The 18,812-nt window shown below is 59.4% G+C and overlaps 1 protein-coding gene across 2 annotated transcripts; it reads left to right on the top strand.

Annotated features, from left to right (window-relative positions):
• The first annotated feature begins 561 nt into the window (after positions 1–561).
• On the top strand, positions 562–16,198 carry MFNG (MFNG O-fucosylpeptide 3-beta-N-acetylglucosaminyltransferase). Of its 2 annotated transcripts, XM_058741365.1 has the most exons (8): positions 563–1,043; positions 6,205–6,253; positions 6,573–6,675; positions 7,095–7,248; positions 9,715–9,800; positions 11,510–11,675; positions 13,251–13,336; positions 15,239–16,198. In XM_058741365.1, exons 1-8 carry the CDS (start codon positions 789–791, stop codon positions 15,303–15,305), a joined length of 966 nt encoding a protein of 321 aa, XP_058597348.1. In that variant the 5' UTR covers positions 563–788; the 3' UTR covers positions 15,306–16,198. The 2 variants fall into 2 exon arrangements, with proteins under 2 accessions (XP_058597347.1, XP_058597348.1); XM_058741364.1 differs by lacking the exon at positions 13,251–13,336 and having other exon boundaries at positions 562–1,043.
• Positions 16,199–18,812: the final 2,614 nt, after the last annotated feature.

Raw genomic sequence — 18,812 nt, forward strand, 5'->3', positions numbered from 1 at the left:
CACTGGCTCTGTGGCTGAGCTGCTAGATCCTTCCACGCCTTTTGTGCTCAGCGATCAACTGGGAATAACTATCCTAGCGCCGGCGGCGTGAGGAGCAAAGGAACTGAGCCACCTACCGTAGGTGCCCCGGAGACGGGGAAGGGGGCAGCAGGGAAGGCTTTGTGGCGGAGGGGACCCTTCCTTGAGCCGGGCCTTGACGTCCAAACGGCATGAAGCTTGGCCAGAGGAACCTGGGTGACGACGGGGAGGATGGGGGAGAGCACGCAGGAGGAGGTGCATACAGCAAGAGGACACGCCGCCGGGAGGCTGGCGAGCGGGAGCCCCGAAAATAACGGGTGTTGAAGGGGCTCAGCCGACGGTCTCCGGGGAGTGGGGAGGCTGGGGCGGCCTCTCCCTTCCACGGGGCGTGGAGGGTTTGTTGTCGCCCCCACCCCCACTAGAGCAGCTGGCCGGGCCGGGGGCTGTCCCTTCCGCGGTGCCTGTGTCGTTTCCAGCCGCCTCGGGGACTCCCCAGGGCCGGCCCCGCCCCTCGGGCTGCGCTGGAGGCAGGGGCGGGGCCAGGCCCGAGCGCCGGGGCGGGAGCGCGGCGGGAGCAGGTGGAGTGGCCGCGGCGGCGGCGCTGCCATGGCTCCGCGTCCCGGCCCAGAGCACCAGCCCCCACCTCGGCCCTCCTCGCCTGCCCCTGGGGCCCACCAGACTTTGGCCTTTGCCGGCGCCCCAGCCTAACCAGCCTCCCCTCGCTGTCCGGTTGGGATTTGGGGGCTGAGCCGTCTGGGGTCCCGGGGCCAATGCAGTGCCGCCTCCTCCGGGGCCTGGCGGGAGCCCTCCTCACCCTTCTGTGCACGGGGCTCCTCTCCCTGCGGTACCACTCGAGCCTGTCCCCCGACGGCGCGCGGGAGGCCGCCGCGCTGGGCCCGCCAAGCCCTCTGTCCCCCGAGCTGCAGTTGCGCGATGTCTTCATCACGGTCAAGACGACCCGAGCCTTCCACCACTCGCGCCTGGAGCTGCTGCTGGACACGTGGGTCTCCAGGACCAGGGAACAGGTGACAAGTGGGCAACTGTAGGCCCCCAGAGTGGCCCCTGACCTGAGGGACTCGTGGAAGCCTTTCCATTGGGCTGGGGTCCCCGGCAGCCTCCAGGGAGAAGCTGCCTGCCCACCTGCCCTGTCTGGACTCCACTCCCGGCTCCTCCTTCCTCCCAGGATCAAGGGCTCCTGCGGCCCCTGCCTGTGCCCCTCACTGGCTCTGGAGCCAGGTGGTCCTCATGCCCACTCCTCAGTCCCTCCTGGGGCAGGGTGGGGGGTGTCCCTCTGTTCCCTGGCTGTTCTAGCACAGGCTTTGCTCCTGCCCACCTTGGCCCAAGCCCCGCGATGGGGACAATGCGGGGGGCGGGGTGGGGGTGGGGTGTTGGGCGGCTGGGGTAGAGGCCTCTGAGAGTCCTGACTCTGACATGTGCCCAGGCCAGGCTGCACCCAGTCCAGGCCCCGGGTGCTGTCCTACCGCCCTGGCTGGGAGAGTGGAGGACAGGGGCTGAGCTGCCGAGGACACGGGAAGGTCTAGGTGGGGCCTGTTTGGGAGGGAGAGGGGCGGGGGGCATCCTTTCAGAATTGACGACGACCCCTGTCCCCTTGCCTCTGCTGCCCAGGGTGTGTCCAGGGCAGCGGGCCCTCATCTCCTGTGCTCCTTTCCTGTGGGGCAGTTTCTGAGGGAGGGAGGGAGGGAGGGAGGGAGGGAGGTGTGCTGTGGGGGTGGTGGTTGAGGCTGCCGTTGGGGAGAGGTCAGAGCGGGGGCCAGCTGTGGGATCGTGTGTGTGTGTGTGTGTGTGTGTGTGTGTGTGTGTGTGTGTGGCGGGGGCATGTGGCTTATGTCTTTCCGGGCACAAGCTGAGTCCCTTCTGGCTCTTGCCCTCCCCAGACCTGGTGCCCTCCCCAAGCAAGGTCAGTGATTTGGGGTTGTTGGGGAACCATCTCTGGGAGAGGTGGAGGGGCACATTTACACACACACACACACACACACACACACACACACACACACACACTGTCCCTACGGCGGGCGGCTGGCTCAGTGGGAGGAAGTGACTGAGCCTTGGGAGGGGGTTGGGGGCTCCCGGGACACTGAAGAGCTGGGAAGGTGATGTCTGCAAGAGCCCAGGGCCTTCTGGGGAGAGGGCACCCCCACCCCTGACTTCCTGGCCGTGATGTCCTGGCACCCTATTTAAACCTTTCTCCACTGGGACCCCAGCACCCAGGTTCTTCCCTGGGGCGCCCCCACACACAGCTTCTCCTCTTGGGGAGAGTCTGGTTCCTCCTGCGGAAGCCGCTGAGCCTGGCCCTCCCCGCAGACCTTCCTGTTTATGGTGCTGTGTCTGTGTGTACCCGGGAGCGTGCCTCACGTGGTCTGAGGCCCTTTCCTGCCTTGTCTTGATCGCCATGGTGGTGCCCTTGCCCCGGATGAGGAAACTGAGGCCAGAGGGAGGAAGTGCTTGTCTGCAGCACCCTGAAGGCCTGGGGGCGCAGAGCCCTGGTCCCACCTCCCGGTTGGGACCCTTCCTTCTCTGTTGAGACCCGGGATCTCAGAGCTGCCTGGTCACTGGGCCCCAGGAGAGGGTCCTTGGGTGCCCAGCCTGGGTGGCTGGCCCTGGCAGGACCAGGTCTGCAAAGAGAGGAAGCAGCTGCCCACTCCCTGCCTCGAGCTCAATCCCAGATGCCAACTAGGCAGCCAGAGGGAGTACCTGCCGGGTAGCTCGGCAGCCAAGGGGCCGCACGTGCCTCACTCCGTTTAACCCTCACAACAGCCCCCGAGGGGCAGGCACTGAGGGTCCTGTTTTATAGGCCAGGAAACTGAGCACAGTTAAACAGAGGTAGGAGATGAGTTCACTCAGTTGCACACTCACCTTCCGCCCCCAGCACGAGGGGCAGAGGCTAGAAACCTCGTCCTTTGAGGCAGAGTTGAAAAAAGGCAGGATGCTCAAATTGAGGAAGAGGAAGGGAGACCGGGGGACACCCTGCCATCCCACTGCCTCTGGGTCCTCTTCGTCTCCACCCTTTGAGCCCTTTGGCTTATCTGTCTCTGTGATCTTGGCCAAGGCTCTCTCCCTCTCAGGCCTCAGTTTCCCCGTCTGCACAGGACAGGAGGGTCTCGGAGCCTCTCTCAGCTCTGCCAGCAGGAGCAGGCCTGAGCTGGTTAACTCTCCAGGGCTGGGCGCCCGCCCCAGCTGGTTAAGGGCGGCCGGGTGGCAGGTGGGCCTTTGTGGCAGCTCGCGTGCGGCCTTTGTCCCAGGGAGAGGGGGTGGGCTGGGGGAGGCCCTTTTTTGTGATCCATGGGGAGCCTTTCCCTTCCCCACAGTCCCCTTGAGGGCGGTGGGTGGGGGTGGGGGGAGCACTGTGGGCCCCACATCTCCCCTCCCCTGCAGCAGATGGCCCCCAGCCGCCCCCTCCCCTGACCCCAGCAGGCTGACTGTCCTTTTGTTTTCCTGTGAGGTTTTAACCATTGTCAGAGTCTCCTCCTTAAACAAATTAAATGCAACCCTTGGCCCAGAGGAAACTCTGCCCACTGCTCTGTGCCAATCTCCGGGTTCCCAGGGACGGGAACACGGGCCTCATGCGCCCCGCCCAGCCCCCCGGCCCTGCTGCGGGACCCTCTCCTTCCCCCTCCCCCCACCGATTCCGGCTTATTCATCCATCGGCAAACATCCCTGACCCATTTGGCCCATGCTCCCAACTCGAGAGAGTTCCACTATCTGGTGGAAAGTTTGCCAAGGAGCAGGGCAAGAAAAGCCTGATTTATTTTACTGGCTCTCTGGGGGCTGTGTGGAAAACAGGCTCCTGGTGGGGGCAGGACCAAGCAGGGAGACCAGGGGAAAGGTGACTGCAGCCAAGCAGGCAGGAGTGGGCTGGGCCGCTGCGTGGCCGTGGAGGCTGGTGAGGAGAGGTCGCATCCTGGGTAATTTGTAGGTTGGGTGAGCAGAATTTGCTGACACCACTGGATGTGGGGTGTGAAGGAAAGAGAGGAGGCATGGTGACCCCAAGGTGCTGGGTCCCAGCCAGATGGGGAGGGCCCAGAGGAACACAGGTGGGTGGGTGGGGGGGGCTCCGGCACTGAGTGTGAGGCACCTGCTAGGCCCCCCCCCCCCCCGAGAGGTCTTGGATGAGGTGGGATTTCATGGTTTCTTGATGGTGTTTAAAGCCAAGAGGCTCGATAGCATCCCCAAGGCAGCGGATGGGATAGAGAAGGGGACCAGCACCGACACTTTCTGCAGGGATATCCAGGGACCTACAGTGTCAGCTAAATCTGAAAAGGTGGGGGACAGACCCGAGGGAGAAGGGCTCAGAAGGTGGATGCCACCCAGGCCTCCCGGAGGTAAGCCAGTGCCGGGACAGGGGGGCGTAAATCAGACCAGGCCTGTGCCCTTCAGGGTGTCACTGTCTGGTGGGAGAGTCCAAAGGGTAGATTTCCATAACCGAGGGGCTGCTGTTACCATAAGGAGGGACAGGAGGCTGAGGGGCACATGGGAGGGGTGTCGGGCAAGAAGAGGGCACAGTATATGCAAAGGCTCAGAAGGGTGTGCGTGTATGTGGCACATTTGGGGAACTGAAAGGCCTTTGAATTTAAGAGAAGAGGTGGGGCAGGAAGTGATGAGATAGGCTGCATCAGGCACAGGGACTGGGTGGCCCCTCATGGCCGCACTTAGGACGCTGGCCTTTATCCCAGGGGCAGTAGGGAGCCACAGAAGGTACTAGGTAGGGTGGTGGGTAGGGGGTATTATCTGGTTTTGGTCCTGACAGGAAAAGAGATCTGACGGTCTTGCAATAATCCATTGAAAGATAATAGTGGCTCAGAACAAGGGCCACGGGTCCTGGGGAGATAGGACTGGTTCCCCCCTGCCCCTTCCTGTGCCCAACCCTGGCTTCTGGCCTCCTGTGCCTCAGTTCCCCCCTGAGATAAGAAGCTGAGCCTGACTTCATTGCCAACTCTTTCTCGTTCTTTCTCACGCTATTTCACTTTGCCCTCACAGCTACCACTACTCCCCATTTTCCGGCTGGGTAAACTGAGGCTCAAAGCAGGCGCTGATCTGATCTGAAGGGCTGGTTCCTGGAAAGCAGGGAGGTGTTTGTGGCTGAGCGGGGAGGGGCGTTGCGGTCAGAGGCCCTAAGTCTGGAGGGAGGGCAGGGCTAGCGTGGCCAGAGTGACAGATGGGGGTGTCGAGGCCCTTTAAACGGGTGAGATGCTTTCTCCTTGGTCCTCACTTGGAAAGAGTTCAAAGTTGTCAGGACCCTGGGCAGGGCCACCTAAGCGTCAGAGGAGGCCCTCGCTGTGCTGGGCGGGTGAGGGGACCTGCTGGAGCAGGGAGAGGCGCTCGTGCTCTGCTCGGTGTGGAATGGGGGTCAGACCAGTCCCCGGCCGCCGGTCTCTGTCTTGCCATCGGCTGCCCGTGGAGGGTTTGTCTCTGCAGCTCATTCGGTTTGTGTTCAGTTTCTTTGGGGGTTGAGTGGCTTCTACCTGCCTGGGAGGTGGGGAGGAGAGGTCCAAGGCCTGTGGGCTCGAATCCCAGCTCAGCAGTCGCCAACTGTCCGACCTTAGTCTGTCACTTAGCCTCAGTTTCGCCATCTGCGAGGGAGACAGATCACAACACCTGTCTTGAGGTTAAGTGAGGTCCTCAGGGACCAGGAGCGTGCAAGCTGCTGGTGGGGCGCCTCTCCAGTCTGGGAGAGAGCTGGACTGGATCACGATGTAAAATTTCTGAGCTGCGCAAGGGCCCTGTGGCCGCCCAGAGAGCTTCCGTGGCTCTGAAAGCCGTGACTGTCTCCCCAAGCAGTGCGGTGTCCCCGTGCGTGGGTCTGCACAGAGTCTGTCTCCTGTCAAAGCGTCTAGGGTTGTGCAAGTGTGGTTAGGGAGGGGCCACGTGGGACTGCAGTGTGTGCATGTGTGAGATAGAAGACGGTGTGGCTCCGGTAGGGTCCCCGTGGGTGCTGGTGTGCACCATGAAGTCGTGTGGCTTTGACAGCTGGGTTGTGTGTGTTGGGGGGGTGCGTAGCCGAGAAAGTCATGTTGTCTTAAAGGCACGTGTGATGGTGGGAGGGGGTGTGTCTGTCACTGATGGAGGACAGAGGTCTGGACAGGTGTTTTAGCAGGGGCTTGGCTGTGAGCGACCCCCGGGGCCTGCCCTTGGCTGACTCTAGTCCTGACTCCCCTTTCTCCTTCTTAGACCTTTGTCTTCACCGACAGCCCAGATGAAGGCCTCCAGGAGAGACTGGGTAATTCTGGGTGGGGTGGGGGCCCCTCAGCTGTTACCAGGGAAAGGTGGGGTGGCTGTCCCCTGGCCCGGGGCCCTCAGGAAACAGGGCTGCCCACCCTTAGCATGTGGGGATCCCCCTTTGCCCAGGATGAGGGGCAGGCTTCTTTGTTGGAGACGGGTATGGGTTTGGGGAGGGTCACCTCTCCTGGGCCTCAGTTTCCCCGTGTGTAGAATGAGAATGCTCCAGGCTGTCTGAGGTCTTGCTCTGTATTCTCACAGGGTGCGGGGCTGTGGGAAGGACCTGGGCAGGGTCCTCTGACTCGTCCCCACTTCTCCAGGGTCCCACCTCGTGGTCACCAACTGCTCCGCTGAGCACAGCCACCCCGCCCTGTCCTGCAAGATGGCTGCCGAGTTCGACACCTTCTTGGCCAGTGGGCTGAGGTGAGTGTGCCTGGGTCTCTGGGGACAGGTGTGGCCTGTGCCTCAGGCTGGTTCCTGAATAGGGTTTTGTGTCAAGAAAGTGAAGTTTGGCTGGGTCTTGTGAATTTCATCACGTAGGGCCTCCTGGGGTCTGTCTCTGGGCAGACTGTCTGGGTTCAAGTCGTGCCATTTACCGGCTGTGGGATCTTGGGCAAGTGTCTTAACCTTGCTGAGTCTTGGTCCCCACGCGTTAAGCGGGCACACTTTTCTCGGGAGCTCACACGAGATGCTGTCTGGCTCAGACCGTGTGCCTTAAATGTCAGCTACTCTCTCTGATTTTGTTGACTTATGGGGGGGGGGCGCTCAAGGGGAGCCTGGTTGGCCAGCAGCCCTTGGGAACCCTCCTCCAAGCTTAGCATCCCCCCCTCGGATCCCCACAGGTGGTTCTGCCACGTGGATGACGACAACTATGTGAACCCAAGGGCACTGCTGAAGCTGCTAAAAACCTTCCCACAGACCCGCGACGTCTACCTAGGCCGGCCCAGCCTGAACCGGCCTATCCGCGCTTCGGAGCCCAGGCCGCACAACCGCACGGTGGGTCCCTCCCTTCCTCCTTGTGCAGCGGAGGCCACGGGTGTGGGCTGCGGCCAGGCCGGGGGCGGGGGGATGGGCAAGGGCAGGCAGGGGCAGGGCTCGGAGCCCCTGGTATCGTCATGTATTGTACCAGCTGTTCAAGTGCCCAGCGCCGCTGGGCCAGCTGGCCGATTGCGCTGCCCGCAGCCCCTGAGCCCCTCCCCTGCGCACCCCTCCTGTCCACAGACTAAAGAGGTGACACCTGGCCCAACGGGGTCCCCAGCTTCAGCTCCAGACCTAGATGGGCACTAACGAGGACTGTCAGATTTGGGGAAAAAACCAAGCCCCGAACCAGGATGAAAGTTACATTTGACTTTCAGATAAATAGGGACGCATTTTTTTATTTTTTATTTATTTATTTTTTTTAATTTTTTTTTTAATTTTTATTTTTTAATTTATTTTTGGGACAGAGAGAGACATAGCATGAACGGGGGAGGGGCAGAGAGAGAGGGAGACACAGAATAGGAAACAGGCTCCAGGCTCCGAGCCATCAGCCCAGAGCCCGACGCGGGGCTCGAACTCACGGACCGCGAGATCGTGACCTGGCTGAAGTCAGACGCTTAACCGACGGCGCCACCCAGGCGCCCCGGGACGCATTTTTTTAGTAGCCGTGCGTAGCATGGTTCTCTCCGGGTCCCCAGGCCCCGCCAGGCCCCTAGGGGGCTCCCTTGGCCCCAGGGAAAAGGCTAGTCAGGGGGTCCCCCTCCCTGGAGGCAGCGTGTGGAGCAGGAGCCCCAGGCTGTAGGGCTCTCTGCCTCCCCGGCTCACCATCTGCTTCATCAGGGAAACCAAGAGGAGGAAACACAAAACCTTAATTATCAGCGGCTAATGGGGCCTCTGAGCCCTAATTAAATCCTCCCGGGCCCTAGGGGTGTGTGTGTGTGTGTGTGTGTGTGTGTGTGAGAGAGAGTTGGCCCCGGGTGCCCCAGGAGGCCCCCGCACCACCTCACGCTTGGATGGAGGGGTTGAGAACTCTGCTCTGGAGTCCGACTCCCTGGGTTCACGGGCCACCTGTGCCGCCTCCTGGTTTCGTGACCTTCGCTGAAGTCGTCCCGCCTTTCTGTGCCTCAGTTTCCTCACCGGTGAAATGGGCGATCAGCGTCCCCACCTGACAGGGCGGTTGTGAGCAAGATAAGAAACAATTTAGCGAGGTCACCTATCCAAGTGCTTGGGATGGGACCCGACATGTGATGACACTAGTGAGTGTTAGCGACCAGCTCGGCCTTCCTCTCTGAGCCTCGTGCTTCCCGAGCAGGTTCACTACTGCTGGGCCCGCCCAGGCCCCGACTCCAGGACGTGCACGAATATTCTTCTCGCACAGACTCCTAGGCGGGATTCCCTAGACTCCGCCCCAAAGTGTCCCAGCCTGTTCGGATTCTGGGGTACCCTCTGGGTTGTGGGGGGGAGGACAGCAGAATCGGGCAAGAGCTCCGGCTTGGGCTCAGTCCCAGCTCGGGGACCTCGGTTCTCTGCACCTCACTTCTCTGTACCTCGTCGGCTCATCTGCAGCACAGGACCCCATATATCCGTGCGCAGGGTTAAGGCACGTATACAGTGACCTTCTGTTGTTACTTGAATTATCTGGGAGCAGAAGCCCTGAGCCCACAGTTCACCAAACAAGCATCAATTGGACACCTACTGTGTGCCAGGTCCTTAAGAACCTGTTTACCCTGCTTTATCTAAGAGGGCGGCATTTCCAGAAGTAGCTCATTGAGGTGGTCAGGAGGAGGGCACAGGGCCAGGAGAACCCTTGGGTTTCACAACCGGGGCAGATGCACTCACAGGTGACAAATCTGCGATCCAGAGGGGAGCGGTGACTTTCTCAAGGTTACACGGCTGTGCGGTGCAGGAGGCCGAGGCCCCAGACTCAGGCTTCCCGACTTCCTGCCCAGGGTTCTCACTGCTGCATCAAGAGGGATAACCCCCACCCAATGCCGCATGCATCAATTAAGCACCAACTGTGTACTCGGGAGAGGGTAACCTCAGGGAAGTTGTTAGTCACGAGCGGGTGTAGCCGAGAGGGTACGGTGCTTGCCGAAAGCCTTAGAGAAGCTCAGGAGTTCTGGCTTCACAAATCCTCACAGAGGAGGTGGGGGCAGAGAGTGGTTTACACCCCAAAGGTACACTCATGATTCCTGAGATTGCGATGTCAAGGGGTTTGCTGGTCCCGGGGGCTCGCGGGCCCGTCTGTCCTTCTCTCTTTCCTCCACGGGAGGCCCCCTTCTCTCCTCGTGCAGAAAAGCTTTCTCCCTCCCAGGAGCTGTAAGTGGCGAGGCCATTGGCCCTGGCCGGTGATCGTGGTGTCGTGTCGGGACTATCGCTCCCAAGCCTGGAGCCATGCTGGTTGGGGGTGAGGGGTGGTCTGGCCGTTGCCCCCACCCCCCAGGCTCACCCTGAACCTTGGCCCTCCCCTACCTCTCCCCCCAGAGGCTGGTACAGTTCTGGTTTGCCACTGGGGGCGCTGGCTTTTGCATCAACCGCAAACTGGCTTTGAAGATGGCCCCGTGGGCCAGGTAAGCAAAGCCCCAAGGTGGGGCGGGGGGAGGGGGCAGGGGGAGGCGGGGAGGGCCTGGTGCGGGCGGCCTTTGCAGCAGGAAGGGCTCGGGAGTGAGCGCCTGAGGAACTGTCTGGCATTCATGCTGTGTCACAGAGTTACACAGTTAGTGGTGAGCAAGCCACCTGCCTTCCTGCCCTCAGGGATACACTGCCTAGGGCACTGTGCCACTCACAGGCGAGTTGTGTCATCTCTGGGAGCCTCCATGCCCCCCTCTGTAAAACCTAATAATTTAATAGCTAAGGGCTGTTGTGGGGGCTAAATGGGGAAATGTTTGGGTCAGCACCTGGTCTGAGCCAGGCAAGTATTAAGTCCCATGTGCAGCCCTCTTCTTCCTGGTAAACGTCACAGGGGTGGGGGGGGGGGGTGAAGGCCAAGTTTAGGGGCATTCAGAGGAAGGAAGATGTAGGGCCTTCTGCCTGGAGACGGGAGGAGGGCTTCCTGGAAGAGGTGGTGTTTGGACTGGGATAGCCCTAGAGGCCCCCAGAGTGGGTTTTTGATGAGTACGTGGCAAAGGCCTGGCCTCTCGAGGTCTGCTTGGAGAGGCTGCTGAGAGAGGCTCTGAGCCAGGCCTGTGCTTCCCCAAGAGTAATCACAGCCCCTGGGAGGAAGGTGTGTTAGCCTCCTTTCCACAGCTGAGGAGACTGAGGCTGTGAGAGGCCGAATAAGTGACTAGTCCAAGGTCACTCAGCTGCTGGCTCTGGCTCCAAGGTCTGCACAACCCTGGCCTGCTCTGATCTGGATGGGCGGGGTCAGAGCGGTCCTCCAAGTGCGGCGGGGCGGGGGGGGGGGGGGGGGGGGAACTCAGGTCCCGGTTAGAGGTGGTAATGCTGTCCTCGGGCATGCCGATGGCAGATATGTACTCGTGACCAGGGGTCATCCCTGTGCCTGGTGCCCCCATCTGGGCTTCTGCCCACCTTTACGGGGTATTTGTGTGAATTGGGAAAGGTACCCCCTCCGGGCAGGTGCAACCCTCGGGCACGGGCTGGGATGGGGAGGGAAGGCTGGACCCTGTGCAGTGGGGCAGGCTGGCCCCCGGGGGAGCTCGCGGGGTATGCAGTCAGGTGGTGCCCTTAACCTGGGACACTGCTCCTCCCCTCCTCGACATCTGGCTGACTCCAGAATACCCTGTGCGACTCCGTTTAAAGACTGCCACTGTCAGAGTGACATAAAAAGCAGAGCAAAAGACTGCCACCTCCTCTGGGAAGCCCACCTTACCCTCCCGGTGTCTCCCAGGCCTCATGCTTCCCTCTTAGTGCCAGTCTTAGTCTGGAATGACCTGTCCCCCCGTCTCCCTTCAGAAGAGGGCAGCAAGCATTTCTTTCTCATCTCTGTATCCGCAGCCCTAGCATGGCACCTGGCACCAGCCAGATCCTTAAGCTCAACAAAGAATGAATGAATGAGTGAATGAATATAAAGAAAAGAAGGGACACATTTAGAAGGGGCTTCTTCTTACTCTTCCTCTTAATCTACACAATGGCCCAGTGAGGGCAGGGCCGTTATCACGCCCATTTCACAGAAGAGGACACTGAGGCTCCCCAGGTTGGTGGCTTGCCCAAGGTCACCCAGTGCACAGGAGGCAGATGAGGGAGGGCCTTCTGGGAGGCAGGGAGAGCTCTAGGTGCCGAGGGCCTGGGCCGGTGGCCACAGCACGGCTCTGTCTCTCAGTGGCTCCCGCTTCGTGGAAACAGCCGCGCTCATCCGGTTGCCCGACGACTGCACCGTGGGCTACATTGTCGAGTGCAAGCTGGGGGGCCACCTGCAGCCCAGCCCCCTCTTCCACTCCCACCTGGAGACCCTGCAGCTGCTGGGGGCCGCCCAGCTCCCAGAGCAGGTGAGCCGGCCTCGGGGCAGTGGGGGAAGGGTGCGGGTGGGGCTGTCCCCTACTGATGGGGAAACCGAGGCCCACGGCGGCAAAGGACCCTCAGAAGGGCACACAGCGACTCAGCCCTGTCCACCTCCAACCCTCAAGGGTTAACGTTTGTGATGCTCAAGTTCTTTGATCTGGTCCTTGAATGCCAGCTGGAAGGACCTGCACGGAGCAGAAGAAGCTTGCCTTCAGCTTCAGACCGCTCCCCTCGCTGCCCGCTCCCCCTTGTCCCTCTGCCCCTTCTTCAAACTTCCATCCTTCCGCATCCCTCCGAAGGGGCCAGGCCTGCCCTTTGCCACGTTGCCTGTTGGTCGTTCCCCCTTCATCAGAGGTTGCCTGCCCGCAGCCCCCTGCTTTCTTTCTCACCCAGACGTGGCTGGGAAAGCCCCTGGGGTCCTCCGCCCAACAGCTCGAGTCAGAGTCCTTTGGTGGCAGAGGACAGAAACGCAACCCAGGCTGGTCAAACAAACGAGTACGCTTATGGGCTCGCGTCCCCGAGAAGCCGCGGGCTGGCTTGCCAGGCGGGGCTGAGTCTGCCTGCTCACGCTGTGCCCGCTGTCACCTGTCTTCCCGACACTGGGCTCACCCTCAGGCAGGCTCGCCTCTCATGCTGGCGGGGTGGCAGCCCCAGGGTTCCACCGCACCCACCAGAGGAGAGCTCCCCCTTCCGCCCAGTCCCGGGGCTGGTGTTCATCAGTTGGAAGGCCTGCTTGGGTCACACCTGTCTCCTACCAGGGCCAAGAGTTAGTGTTAATTCTGCCGGCAGGGTTGGTCCCAATGGGACTGCAGGGCCTGAAGCCAGGAAAAGGGGGACAGATTTGGGACAACCGAAACCAGGTACCCTAACGGTTGGGATTTCCAGAATACTCACTGTGCCAGGCACCGGGCCGGTGGCTTTATCTGCTGTAACTCTCTGGTTCCTTACAACGTTCACACGAGGCCGGTACTGACATTCCCATTCTGTAGGTAGGGAAACTGAGGCCAGAGAGCTGAACTAACCATGGCACGGGGCATGAAGGGGATTTGAGCCCTGCCTGGATGGCCCCTAAGCCTACAGTCTTTAACCGCTGCGCTCTGCTGTCCCTCGACAAGGGGCATCATCTCATGTCCTCACTGCGAGTAGAGTGACCTGAAGCTCCTGGAGGAGAGGGAGGGCCATGGCCCCGCCGTGAGTCTCAGGAAACCTCTGTCCACGCATGGAATTTACTGGAACTCACTTCCCTTTTCGCGACTCAGTTTCCTAGTCTGTAGGCAAGGGACTCATTCCAGCCTCACAGGTAGGGTGGACTGTTGGGCACCCAAATGGAGTCCGGGCATGGCCGTGCCCTACAAGCTTGAAGAGCCTTGTGGAGTGGGGTGGGCTCCTCAGCGAAGCTCTCAGGGCTAAGGGTGGGATTTCAGGTACAGAGGCAGGCTCTGCGTGCCCCTCATGATGTCTTATGTGCTTTCCCTGCTTCTGCGCAAACACTGCCCCCTTGTGGGGTCCCCTGAGGGACACCTGGCCAACCTGCACTTCCGGCTCCGCTTTTCTCTGCCCAGGTCACCCTCAGCTATGGCGTCTTTGAGGGGAAGCTCAATGTCATTAAGCTAGAAGGCCCCTTCTCCCCTGAGGAGGACCCTTCCAGGTGAGTCCGGGGGCCCAAAGTGTAGGATTGGAAGACAGGGAGCTGAATCCAGGCGTCCAAAGATGGGAGAGCCCGAAGGGAAGGAGGACCCTGGCGGCTGAGAGCAGAGAACCGGGAGCCGAGGGGATGCATTTCAGTCCCTGCTCTGCCCCAGGGTTGCTGTGTGACCTTGGGCAAATACCTTGCTTTCTCTGGGCCTCGGTCTCCCCATTTGTAACACAGGGAGGCAGCGTGTTGTGGATCTGAAGGGCTCTCCCCGTCCTGATCCTCTGGGATTCTTCAGGAGCCCCTGGAAGACTGAAATGTCTTCGCTGAGCAGAGGAGATGCTCTAATGGAAGAACTTCAGGCCCCGATGGGAAATTTTTATTTGAGCTTTTGTAGGCTCTTTGTTTCCTTCCGTGGTTCTCTTCAGTGGGTAGATGGTTGGAAAGAGGGCTAAAATGCCCCCGAGGCACCTTCCGGTTCTGCTCTCAAACAGGCCACAGGAACATTAGGCCTGTCAGAGCACAGCCTGTGACTCGATGTGCTGGGAGGGCGGGCCTGCTCAAGGAAGCGGGTGTGGCTGACACGCAGAAGAAAGGGGAGAGAGTTGCCAATGTGGTTGGTTGGAGATGGGGCAGAGGATTCCCCAAGGCCTTGTAGGCTCGGTCTTGACTTTGGATTGACCTGAAATGGAACCCTTGGGGGAACCAGGCTGCCTGGCTCTGAACTTGTGCAGAGCGGTCTGCGTGGAGCAGAGGGCTCACAACCGTTCAAGGGCCCTGGGGCCAGGGCTGCATCGAACAAGTTGGCCATTACAAAGAGGCAGAGTTTGGCTCAACATAGGGAAAAAATTCAGATTTCTAAGATGAAGGGAGCTGCCTTCTAATGGGGGTGGGCTCCTCATCAGTGAGGGTGTACGTGCTGTGGCTATACTATCAAGAGGTTTAAGAATGGATGTTCAGTTCTCTCTAAGCCTGAAGATTCTAGAATCCAAAGGTTCCTGCCTGAAAGAGCTGGAGCTGACTGTGGACTCAGGTACATGTGATCGAATAGTCTAGCCTCGGCTGGGGTCTCCTCATGGCATCTCTGGCCCTTGAAGTCTCTCTAAACAGTTGGTTTTCTGTAGGGGCCGTCCCCCCAGGGACATCTGGCAATGTCTGGAGACATTACAAAAAACATTTTTTTAATGTTTATTTATTTTTGAGAGAGAGAGAGAGAGAGAGAGAGAGAGAGAGAGAGAGAGAGCAAGCATGAGCAGGGGAGGGGCAGAGAGAGAGAGGGAGACACGGAATCCGAAGCAGGCTCCAGGCTCTGAGCTGTCAGCATGGAGCCTGATGCGGGGCTTGAACTCACGAGTCTTGAGAGCATGACCTGAGCTGTAGTCGGACGCTTAACCGTCTGAGCCACCCAGGCGCCCCAAGGAGACATTAAAAAAAATTGTTTTCAATGTTTATTTATTTTTGAGAGAGACACAGAGAGAGAGAGAACGGGGGAGGGGCAGAGAGAGAGAGGGAGACACGGAATCCGAAGTAGGTTCCAGGCTCTGAGCTGTCAATGCAGAGCCTGATGTGGGGCTCAAATCCACAGACCGTGAGATCATGACCTGAGCCGAAGTCGGACGCTCAACCGACCGAGACACCCAGGCACCCCTCCAAGGAGACAGTTTTGATTGTTATGAGTCAGGGGGATTCTACTGGCTTCTAGCGGGTAGAGCCCAGGGGTGCTGCAAAACATCCTACCATGCACAGACCGCCCCACAACAAAGAATTATCTGGCCCTAAATTTTAATAGTGCCATGGTGGAGAAGTTCCTCTCCAAACCATCTCTGAGACGTGTACCCCCACCCACCCAGGAGCCCGTGGACTGAGCGTGGGGGTCAGGGTGACCATCTTGCCCACAGGTTTCTGGTCTCTCCACAGGTTTCGTTCCCTCCACTGTCTCCTCTACCCAGATACTCCTTGGTGCCCACAGCTGGTGGCCAGATGAACCCTGAACTGCTGGGCAAAGATTGGGCTGAGGCCTCTGGTTATCCTTCGCCTCCCCAGGCAGCCCTGGGGACCTGTGGCAAGTGCCCTTTGGTGGACAGTCCCTGGCATGGCCTCTGAGCGGTGGGCCAGCCCAGGGTTGGATGGTGGCTGGCAGTGAAGGCATGCTAGGCCCCCGGGAAGTGGATTGGACAGCCCGGGGAACAGGTGCACCAGGTGAGGCCAGAGAGGCCCCAGGGACTGGGCTTCTGTGGGTCTTGAGTGGCTGGATTGAATAAGCATGGGGGAGGGGGGGCCCTTGAGCTGGGCTGGGGCTCAGGGGTCCTAACCCTCTAGAGAATTACCTGGGCCCCTGGTGGGGTCTGGCCTTCCACCCCCAGCTCTGGTCTCTGTCGTTCCCCCTGGGGCCAAGCACTGGGCCGGCCTACTCCCGACTCCCTCGGCTGGATTCCCAGCCACGGAGGGGACCCGGGTGGAATAGTGGCAGAATCCAGGGTCTGTGGCAGATACGGGTGTTGCCGACCAGTCTCCAGCTCCTTGCTCCCACCCCTTGCTAACAGATCCCATTTTGTCTGGAGAATCAGCCTGCCCAGACTCAGATCCTGGCTCATGATGGACCCCAGCTGGTCGTGATGATCTTTTTGGTCATTTTCCCAGCCTCCCTTGCTCAGTCTATTAGTGTGAACTAAACGAAGCCAATAGGGAGGCTTCTGGAGAGGCTTCTGGGGAAGACCAGGCCCGTATCCCCTCTTCCTGCTGTGAATGTGGGTGCGATGTCTAGATCTGGAGTGGCTGCCTCGTTATCACGAAGGAAAGGCCATGACAATCATGCACGCTTGTCCCTTTTGGCATCTGGTTCTGTAAGAAAATTAAACCCTTATTTGTTTAAACCTCTCTTGGTCTAGTTTCCTGTTAGATCTGCAGCCACTGTGTTCCTGGCTGGGGCGGGGTCTTTGCTCTGCCTGTCACAGTGGGGATGGTGGTGTTGGTTTGGGTCCTGAGCTACATGTCTCTGCTCTGCCCTTGCCGGCTGTGTGACCTTGAGGAGCCCACTTGGTCTCTCTGGCCTGTTTGCCCATTTAATAAGAAAAGGAATACCTTCTTCATGGATTGACATCTGCGTGAAATGCACAGAGCCGGGCACGGGGAAGAAAGGGCTCAGTGAACAGTGAGCGGTGACCGTTACTAGCGTGTGCTTGGGTCACGGTCAGCCGGGGCGTGTGAGGGTGTGCATGCGCGTGCGAGGGTGTGCGTGCGGCACGTCCCCTCTCTACACAGGTCTGCGCAGAAGGACACGTGTGTGCCATGAGGTGCTGGTGTGCCGGGGGCTGCTCCTTCTCTCTGCCCTCAGAGCCTGGGTTGGGGGTAGCCAGAGAATTGGGAGAGGCAGAGAGGAGACTCAGCTGAGGGAGTCAGCCTCTGGTGTCAGACAAAGGGACAGTTTGACAGCCACGGTAGGAGATAAATCAATGCGAGCACCCTTAGGATTGCAGGTCCCAAAGAGGTTGCATGAGTGAACGAAAGCGATCACAGTGAAATTTCAGGAATGCCAGCGCAAAGGTTGGGGAGGCTTAAGGATGCGAGGCCTCTTCTCCCCGCACATCATTCCCGGTGATATCGGGCCACCATGGGGCTCTGGGCTGGGGGCAGGCGGGAAGACAGAGGAGAGATCCTGAGGCATGGAGGGGCCTTGAGCCAGACAGCCAGGGCTGGGGGCTCCTTGGAGCACACCCTCCAGCCCTTGAAGAACCTTGTCCCTGATGCAACTCCGTCTGGGGTCTTTGGAACCACTGCACGCCAGTTCAGTGCCTCAGCCCTGGTTTCCACGGAGGAGCTTGAGGCCCAGAGAGGGACTGCCATGTGCTTGTGGTCACATAGCAGGTCAAGTGCAGAGCTGGGCTGCTTGGGCTCTTCCAAGGCCTCCTTTCTTTCTGGGCTAACCAATGCTGGGTTTGTGGGACGTGAACCGAGTAGGGGTGGCCCTGGCCCTGCAGCCCTGGTGGGGGATGGAGGGATGTGCTCCGCAGCTGTTGTCCTCTTCACCCTGTATGTGGAAGGCTGCCGGCCGGCCTGCTTTTAGAAGCAGCAGCAGATTTGCGGGTTGTTCCCAGATCCTGGGGGTCGGTGGAGGGAACAGGGCTCGGGCCATCTGCTGCCTCCATTGTCCCAGAATAGCTGTGCTAGGGAGGGGGAGCAGAGTCAGCAAGGATCAGAATTGGGATGGAGGAAGGGGGTGGGTGTCTGGATTTAACCCTTTGTATGTCTGTGTGGGAGAGTATAAAGCTGCCTGCACTCTGGACTAAGGTGGCCCGCGGGCAGGATGGGCAGGATGGGGGAGAGGGGCAAGGTTGGACCACCCTGTACTGGTCTTGGGCAAGTATCATTCCCATTTTGTAGATTAGGAAACTGAGGCCCAGAGAGGAAGAAGGCCGTGGGTCCAGGTCCCAGGGCTTAGAGGTGCCAGAAGCAAGGTTTGGAGCAAAGTGCGGGACAACTCTGGAGACTCCTCTCCTTTCCGTCTCTGGCTCTGTGCCTTGGGCAGGTGACTTCACTATTCACTGGCCCCACCGGTGGGATAGACACAGTGACTTTTACATTGAGTGCGGAGCGGTTTTGAGAGGCTGCAGAGAAAGCTCCTCGCTCAAGTAATGCCTGCTCAAGAAACAACAGCTCCCTGCCCTGAGTTCGGTTGTTCTCGGCTGTGAAAGGGGACGGCAGGGGTGCTGGACCGGCCATCACCTCCACTCCGCCATCCGGGTCTGGGCCACTGTCAGTCTCGCCTGTGTTACCGCAGTGGCCTCCTCGTTTCCCCTGGTGGATGCCCAGGTGGTTTCACCCAGGTGGGTGATCAGCCTGGTGACGCTCATCATTTTTAGTATCACCCCAAGGGGGAAAATCTGACCTTCAGTGCTCCTGACAATGATGCCACAGGAAAGAAACAACACCACCCAGGAAGTCGGCTGGCCCAAATAATTGACCCTACACCAGCCAACCTTCTGGATCTAAATACCAGTTTGCAGGAAATGGGGGGACAGTGGAACGTGTTACATGACACCACGAGGGTTCAGCCCACCACAAAGGGGATTCTTCTCCAGGATGGACTTTGTTTCTTCAAGTAAAGATGGAATCAAAGGCAGAAGGAAGGACTGTTACGGATGATAAGAGATTGAAAAGGCATAGGAACCAAATGCAACGCATAGACTTTGTTAAGATTGTGGTTCAAATAAATGGACACTAAAAGGGTGTTTTTTAAAAAAAAATTTTTTTTAAACGTTTATTTTGGAGAGAGAGGCAGACAGACAGTGAGCCGGGGAGGGGCAGAGAAAGAGGGGGAGATACAGAATCCGAAGCAGGCTCCGAGCTCTGAGCTGTCAGCACAGAGCCTGAGGCGGGGCTGGAACTCACGGACTGTGTGTGAGATCATGACCTGAGCCGAAGTCGGCTGTTTAACTGACTGAGCCACCCAGGTGCCCCTAAAAAGGTGTTTTTGTGAAAAGTGAGGAAACTT

Source organism: Neofelis nebulosa, chromosome 8 (assembly GCF_028018385.1).
Source record: "Neofelis nebulosa isolate mNeoNeb1 chromosome 8, mNeoNeb1.pri, whole genome shotgun sequence".
In the NCBI taxonomy this organism is placed as follows: domain Eukaryota; kingdom Metazoa; phylum Chordata; class Mammalia; order Carnivora; family Felidae; genus Neofelis; species Neofelis nebulosa.

What these genes read in the sequence shown, in the direction of transcription:
- MFNG (XM_058741364.1), top strand. Translation starts at nt 789, where the DNA reads ATGCAGTGCCGCCTCCTCCGGGGCCTGGCGGGAGCCCTCCTCACCCTT. An exon ending in TTCTTGGCCAGTGGGCTGAG is followed by an intron (nt 6,676 to 7,094) that starts GTGAGTGTGCCT and finishes GGATCCCCACAG; the next exon opens with GTGGTTCTGCCACGTGGATG. An exon ending in AAGATGGCCCCGTGGGCCAG is followed by an intron (nt 9,801 to 11,509) that starts GTAAGCAAAGCC and finishes TCTGTCTCTCAG; the next exon opens with TGGCTCCCGCTTCGTGGAAA.